This window comes from Triticum dicoccoides, chromosome 2B (assembly GCF_002162155.2).
Source record: "Triticum dicoccoides isolate Atlit2015 ecotype Zavitan chromosome 2B, WEW_v2.0, whole genome shotgun sequence".
In the NCBI taxonomy this organism is placed as follows: Eukaryota; Viridiplantae; Streptophyta; class Magnoliopsida; order Poales; family Poaceae; genus Triticum; species Triticum dicoccoides.
In genome coordinates this window covers 490,392,229-490,400,031 of record NC_041383.1, presented here as the reverse complement: position 1 = coordinate 490,400,031, position 7,803 = coordinate 490,392,229, and the positions used below count along the sequence as shown (strand labels likewise).

Here is a 7,803-nt window from a genome sequence, read left to right as displayed (position 1 = left end):
CAACTTCAGAAGGATTTGTTGGAGGAGTATTGGAAATATCATGGCGAAAGAGGCACTTGGTTTCATTTATTTGTTTGTTGTATTGTGCAAAACTATGCTATATGTGTGTTGCATTTGATCATGTGGATTTGATGAACTATGTAATAATTTGATATTGTGACATGTGCAACTTTAAGTTGATTATCGGATGTTTTATTTCAATTGTGCGGCTGAACTGCGGCTGTACAACAGCTACAGCGACCGCGCGGCCAGCGGCCGATTTTGCATCTCTAGTTTGCATCTTCTATTGGATCGGAGTTGCTCTTTTACATCTTTGTTTTGCATCATCGGTTGGACTTGATCCTTTTCTAAGATGCAAAAAGCACTTTTTGGAGATGCTTTAGTGCATACATTTACCTCTACTTTTTCCAAAAAATAAAAATATATTTGCCTCTACAACTGCAGAGCTATTTAATTTCTGCAGAGGCACGAAAGGTTGAAGCCTGATACATCCAAGCAGCCACATTTTCTTCTTAAGGCTGGTTGTAATGGGAGTATCATATACTAGTATCATGCATATGATACTAGTGTATGATACTACATCTGTAATGCAAAGTATCATATGTTGGTATCATAGAGTACTACATTTATTGACATGCATGACACAAAGTAGCACATCATTTAATATGATACGGTATCATGATATGATACTCAAGCATCTCTTTCTTCATTTAATTCTATGTCAACTCATCAAAATTGCTTAGTTAGCATGCATGATACTACGTATGATACTATCATTACGGTCAGCCTAAGAAAAGAAACTGAGGTGTGGTCCTACAAAAGGAAAATAAAAGACTTAATGCATGCACATGGTCCGTTACTCTTTTTTAAGCAGCTTTTCGTTTCTTTCTTTTCTCCCTTGTTCCATTTCACCTACCGTGAGCATGCATATGGTCTGTCCTGACAAACGTGTTTGAACCACTACCAGTTGCCTGGACGTGTCAAGCGTACGGTGAGCAAGCATGAAGCATCTGATCGACAACTGAAAACAAATGTACTGCTTTCTGGATATTAATGTTTTAGCTTCGAGCTTTACCTGAACTGTACGCTACACAAACAGTACAGTACTACTTAATTGGGATAAGTGTGGCTTTTTAGTTTAAATACGTTTGGCTATTCCACACTCCATGCCATCCTCAAGCACTCTTAACTAAAATCTAACATATGAGACTAGAACAAATGCAATTAGGAAGCCAACTTTTGTAGGAGAATATGGTTCAGCTCTACGGCTCTACCAACAATTATGAGCTAGTACAAACTAGTGTAATACTTATCAATATAATCGGACAGGTGCGTAATAAGAATTACCAAAAAAAGCAAAGAGAGGCAGGTATGTATAAAGTCACCTTCCGGTGAAACTCAATGCAATTATCAGTAGCTCTTTCTAAAGACACATCTGAACTGCCTCAATTCTAATCGAATTGATTATCAATATCCAAAAGACCCACACGTATGTTCTTTTCCCAAGATTCGTTCATGCATGTTCATATTGTCATTTCAGCGTAGCAGCATTTGCCAACCAGCATCTAGTCCAGTCCAAACATTTTTAATTGTCTTTTTTATATTTCATTTCATCAAGAGCTATGCACATGCAGAGCAAACCACCAAACGCACAGCCCATCCCCTGACCCCCTCTCCTCCTCCCTCTTTATATACCACACGCGAACACGAGAGCGGTTGAGAAAACCAGAAAACCCAACGAGCTGAGCCTACTGTACTGCCTCTGCCTGCAGTCCTGCGCCAACCAAGAAAGCAAAGCCCCAGTTCGAAAAAAAAAAAGCAAAGCCCAATCAAGCAGAAGGAGAAGAGGAAGAATGGGGGAGGCGCCGTGCAGCGTGGTGGCCGCGCCGCGCCGTTCCCCGGCGCGCTTCCGCCTGCCACGCCACGGGCTGCGCCGCAAGGTCCACGTCGTCCGTCTCGGGAACGGCGGTGCCGGCGCCGGCGCGCGGGCTGGCGGGGTCCGCCGCCTCTGCGGCCTCCGGCGTCGGATCAAGCTCCGGTGGTTCCGGAGCACCATGTGGCGCCTGGCCGAGCTCTGCGTGGCGGTGCTGTCGGGCCCCCCGGGGACGGCCGACGCCCCGTCGTCGTGGACCGGCGTGGAGCCGTGCTTCGCCGCGCCCTTCCTGCTGGCCGCGCTGGTGAGGCGCGCGGGGCAGGAGTAGCTAGCCTAGCTGGTGACGGTGCTACCCTGCGATCATGAAGACAACAGCACTAATGTATATACCACTACTCACTACTGCTCAATGGAGATTGCAGAAGTAGATTGGTATGTAACGATTTCTTTTAACCGCGGCTCAAGCGATTCGTTGATGTCTGAAAATCTGGAGATTGCATTGCTTACATTCCCCCTGCTCTTTCTCTGGATTTCCTTTAGGTCTCTTCTTTTTAAGATTTTTTTCTTCTTCCAAAGCAGAGGCAAGTTTGGTGCTGTATGATAGTACTGTGCTATAGCAATTCCAATCATGTTGGGAGTACAAACCATAGTTTGCTTGTGATTTAGTGGACTTGAGTAGTACTAGTATATTTGTACTACTGCGAAGCGATAAGTGATCCGTGATTCCGTGCCCGGCCGATATTCTCGGAGGATTATGTTGAGAGTTTGCTCCATGCTCACCAATAATGCCGGAGACTACAAGCAAAGCAAGGGTTGCCGAAATTCCGTGATCGTAAACTGCAAGCAAAATAGTCGGCAAAGTTGTTGCAGAAATCCCATGTTCTGGTACACAGCACACCGACCGATCCGCCATCGGCGCCGGCCTCCATTCTGCACAGTACAGTCTGTGCATGTGTGTTTGGCAGGCAGAGGCAGGAGTGATGTCACGCCCGTCTCTCGCAGAAAAAGGGAAAAGGAAAGGATTGAAGTCGGGCAGTGAACGAAGCCGAGCCAACAGGAGATAGACGAGTTATCGGGTGGAGCACGCATGCGGCATGTTGCATTGTTGTCGCCATGAATGCCAGGATAGGGATAGGGATTTCCTAGGGATTAGGGAGAGGTGCCCTGCCCGCCTTGCACTGCCATGTGCAGTTGTGCACCGCCCTTCTCTGCTGCTTGCCAATGCTAATGCTCGGCCGGGGTGGGCAGGGCATGCATGATGCGTCCTCATCGACGCCAGCCAAAACCTACTACCCTCATCTCGGGGCCGTTGCATCCGCCCAGGTTACGTGCGTACGTGGGTTCTGAAAGCAAAGAGAAGCCGATCCTTGTCGCGTGCCTTGCCTAACCCGTGATCAGATCACCCATCTGCTTCTCGACTCGATCGATCTGCGTGCGTGCAAGCTGGAACGTGCGGGTTATCGGTTTGGCAGAGGGGTTGGGGTATGCGCTGGGTCTGGATGGCGCTGCCACGGTGCGCGCCTCCTCATGCGCTTGCAGTGAGTGACAGCGCCGCGGATCACTGGTGAAAATGCAGCTGTAAGTGAGAGAGACAGACGGAGAGAGGCAAACGCTGCCGTGGATCTGCGGATCCAAAGGAACATCCGTCGTGCAAGATCTTACTGCGAGATCACCTTGTCACGATAGTAGATAATGATTGATGGGTGGGTGATCTCGGACTGATACAGCGAAAAGAAAGCGGGAAAGGATGGGGACACCCAGACAGCAACAGCAACAGACTGGGGATATTATCGCAAAACACAAAGATATAATGTGAACGACCTTCACCTGTCTGTCAGCCCCGATTATCATCAATTCCCAAACCAATTTCGGATTATCATCGAGTGCCAGCTTTCCAGGCGCTCTGGGAATTCATTTTCAGAGAATGGGCCAGGCGCAGGCGCAGGCGAGGTGGTCGACGCCATGCTTCCTTTCACCAATCCAGCAGCGACCATCATAAGTGCCGCAAAGCTGGCAGTCAATAGTAGTACTCGTTACCCCGCAAAAAAAATATAAAATTTGTCTGAAATCAAACTTTGAAAAGTTCTATCAATTTTATAAAAATATATAAACATTCACAATACAAAGTCAATATCATTAGATGCATTATGAAATTAATTTTCATATTATACAACATAGTATTGTAGGCGTTGATAACTTCTAATATAAATTCGTTAAACTTTGCGTGGTTTGGTTTAACTTCAGACAATTCGTATATGCGAAGTAAAAAGAAACGGAGAGAGAGAGTTTATGTATAATACTCCCTCACCCTGGGTTTATTGGTCACCCTTAAATTGTGTCAATGTTTAGCCATAGATTTGTCTAGCAGCTTATAAATTGTATATCACAAAAATTATATTGTTGGATTCGTATTTGAAAGGAGTCTAATAAACCTGCCCAACCGAGGAAGTAATAGGGAACGGTCCCAGGTAATTATTTAGGCACAATGCGATTCACCAAAGACGGAAAAAAATTGCCAAGAATCAGAGCAGAAAATTGCATGGCCAAATAACAGCTCTCAAGAAAGAGAAACAAACTGCAACAGAAGATAAGAATACAGGGCTGGTACATTGCTACTGAGGAAGAGCCCCTCGGTCCAGAGCATCATTAGGGCTGAACAAGTATAAGACACAGTGCAATCAGGAGCTTCCATTGCCCACAAACATAGCAAATGCCGCCATTAAAAACCAGCGGCCACAAAGGGAGCACCAACTATCAATCAACATGACTGACTAATGGATGGACGCTAATCGAAGTCTAGGAACTCCATCCTCTTCCTCATTGTGCCTTTCAGATCCCTTGCTTCCTTTTCAGCTTTCTCGGCCTGGGGACAAGGGAGAAACACAAACGTAGTAGTATCAGTTGCAAGATCCTCTGCTTGAGCAATACCGGCAGCTACTACACATATCAGCACAAGCAACAAGAACAGCAAACGCCTACAAAAACTCTTCTTTCTTCATTATTTGTGTCCTATGCCACTTGTTAGATACATAATGCCATTTTGCTCCAAAAGGAGATAAAACGCTTGTCATGTTTATTGTTCAAGTCCAATTATAGTATAGATCGCTTGCGCGTACATAAGAGTGCACAGGGGACTGCGCCAAGAGGGAAGGACCAAATGATGAGCACAATTTCACATGTGACATCTTTTCCACAGATAATGATTTTATTAGCCTTAATGAAAAGAGAGAGCTAGATTGTGCACCAAAAGGTGTACTTACTGCTTCTTTAGCTCAAATCAGAAGAGAAAAACTAGAGTTTCAAACAAGATTCTGTGAAGTGAAGTGTGTACCGTTCTTATTTCAGCCTCTGAAACACAAGTCATGTGACTAGGGAGTTCGTCCTTCTCACGATCCTGCTCAATGCAATACCAGATCTGTAGCATTAATATGGGAGAACGGATTTGACCATGGTCATTTCATAGTGCACAAGAGATAATTACCAGTTCTCCAATTAATACAACATTCTCTCCCCGGATCACATATAAACCAAGAGGAACATCACAATATAATTCGCCCACAATTACTCGTTCACAAGCACCCTGAAGAACAACATTTGCTGCAAACTAAAACATTAAAGAAGATCTGATGGCAGAAAAAGATGTGAAGGAGAGATGTAGAAAGTGGCATACCAAACTGATCGAATGAGCAGAGGGTGCCAAGCAGCTTTCGTCCATCTCGTAGTAGGACAATCAGTTTTTCTAGAATCAAGATGCATAAACTGTTAACAATAGCATTGCCAAACAAACAGGGTGTGTATCTGATGCGAAGCTACTTATGCAAGGGAAAGATACAGGCTGCACAACAAATAGGTGTAGGTGTTTCTGTTCTACTCATATTTCCATTATTTTGCAAGTCTCAACATTTTCAATTATTTGGTCAACAGCAATATTTCTAGATCAACAATGATACAAAATCAATCAACTAGGTATTGATGGACACTTCAAAAGTTTCACTGATACAGTTTAGCTCCAGCGATGATTTGCTCAAATATAAATTTTATAAAGCTTGTGTAGCCCTGTAGCTTGCGCCTATATAATTCCATTATTCATCGCAATGTACCAACCAAATTATAAGCCTTAGAGAACCCATCAGAGACTCTACTGCCAAGCACAGGTCAAAATGATAAAAATCACAACGCATGTGTAAATATGTCAAAACAATCAAGTATTTCAGAAAAGCTCAGGTGGATCAGTTCATCCATGCTACTGGGAACACCAAAGATGTACCCTTTTGAACAACGAACATCAAATGGAGGGCACAATATAACTACAACTAACAAACAGACTAACAGCATATACTTTATATTTCAAGCTAGTGAACGTACATACTCTGTAATCTATTACAGCTTGGCTAGCAATAAAAATGAAACTCCCGCTTTTACAATAAGTCAAGCACAACGAGTGGCGCCCAGAAATTAAAGAATGCACTAAGGTTTCCATACATAACCAGTAGCTGAAGGGGTTGACTTCTGTTGATTGATGAGACTCTGTTAAACCACATTGTTCGTTATCTTTTTTCTTTCTTAGGAGATACGGTTTCTTTCAGTACTAATACTTCCAACCTAATACAAAATTCAAAATATGTTGCATTTGAATCTCTAGACACCTAAAAGAATATGTCATCTTATGTTTCGACCCCCATCACAAAATTACTCAAATATTCCCTACCCAACCAACTGAGCCTACCACATTTAAATGCCATACAATAATTTGCATACAAGTGTTATATGCCTCCGTCAACAACCAAATCTACTCTAGTTGGGTCCAATTAATAATATCTTTTTATGCTTAGCATTAAGTTCATTTGACCAAGAACCTTACTAGTCACCAGAATTATAGTGAAAGCTATGAGACCTAACTGCCCACTGTTAAGATAAACCAGCAGCATGTGTTTCGTCTAATCCATCTATCATACTATCAGAACCCTACGTTGATAGACATGAGCAGTTTCATGTAACCTTTGTAGCAACAACACAAAGCATTAAGCCACAGGCCATCGATTCTGAAGTCTGAACTCTAGCCGGAGTAACCCTCTACCAAGAAGCTTCCACCTTTCAATGGACCATAAGAAATTTTCACACATCTGCAACGATTTGGCGCTAATACACACAGAAACATGATGTTCGTCATTAGACTACACAGGCCATCAAAAGCGCTCATCTTGACACATATTGAACAGCCCTTGGCAAGAACAAGTGTTGAAACCAAATATCAGCGCAAATTTCTCACACTGACTAAGCATCGAGGTCTAGGCATGCCGGAACCTACGCAATCGGATCCAAGATCCCCGGAAAACCAACTCTTGCCACAAAGGTCCCTCGATACAAACCACTGCCAGTATCTGGGAAACTAATGGGGACAAAACAAGCATCTGGGTAAGGAATCTCACTATCCAAGAAGCCGGCCAGGGAGGTGGAGAGGAGGATCTCGTCGGGCCCGGCCCAAGACATCGCGCCGAACCCAAATCCGGCGCTAGAAATAGCAGTAGATGGCCCTGATCGGCCGCTTCTCCGATTGGAGCTCTGTGGTTCGCCGGCAGGGGATAGCTTCTAGGGTTTGAGCGAGTGGAGAATTTGGTGGATCGAAGCGGCGAGGAGTACTGGTTTGGTAAATTCGATTGGAGCGTTTGGAGTGAGGTTGACGCCGAGAGGAAGAAAAGGAGATCGAACGATAAGGGGCGTGACGAGGCGCTGACCAGTGGGGTCAAGGTCATGTGGGGACCACCATGGCTCGTCGTGTGTCCTTGTGTGGACCGGACTCCTCGATTCTCAATCTGTCGGAGCCGGATCCCCTGACGTACGGCCACCTGACGTTGGGCCACTGACGCGTGGGTCCGGATCCACACGTCAGCGAGTGCGCCGTACGTCAGAGGAGCTGCGTCCCAATCTGT

General features: G+C 44.8%; 2 protein-coding genes across 2 annotated transcripts; one reads left to right on the top strand and one right to left on the bottom strand.

Annotated features, from left to right (window-relative positions):
• Nucleotides 1-1,724: 1,724 nt before the first annotated feature.
• On the top strand, nt 1,725-2,585 carry LOC119367878. The gene has a single exon (XM_037633264.1). The coding sequence runs from the start codon at nt 1,854-1,856 to the stop codon at nt 2,199-2,201; it is 348 nt and encodes a 115-aa protein (XP_037489161.1). The 5' UTR covers nt 1,725-1,853; the 3' UTR covers nt 2,202-2,585.
• A 1,805-nt stretch (nt 2,586-4,390) lies between these two features.
• On the bottom strand, nt 4,391-7,555 carry LOC119364402 (sm-like protein LSM1B). Its single transcript, XM_037629880.1, has 5 exons — nt 7,303-7,555; nt 5,544-5,612; nt 5,355-5,470; nt 5,205-5,267; nt 4,391-4,736 (listed from the first exon to the last, which is right to left on the bottom strand). Exons 1-5 carry the CDS (start codon nt 7,361-7,363, stop codon nt 4,659-4,661), a joined length of 387 nt encoding a protein of 128 aa, XP_037485777.1. The 5' UTR covers nt 7,364-7,555; the 3' UTR covers nt 4,391-4,658.
• Nucleotides 7,556-7,803: the final 248 nt, after the last annotated feature.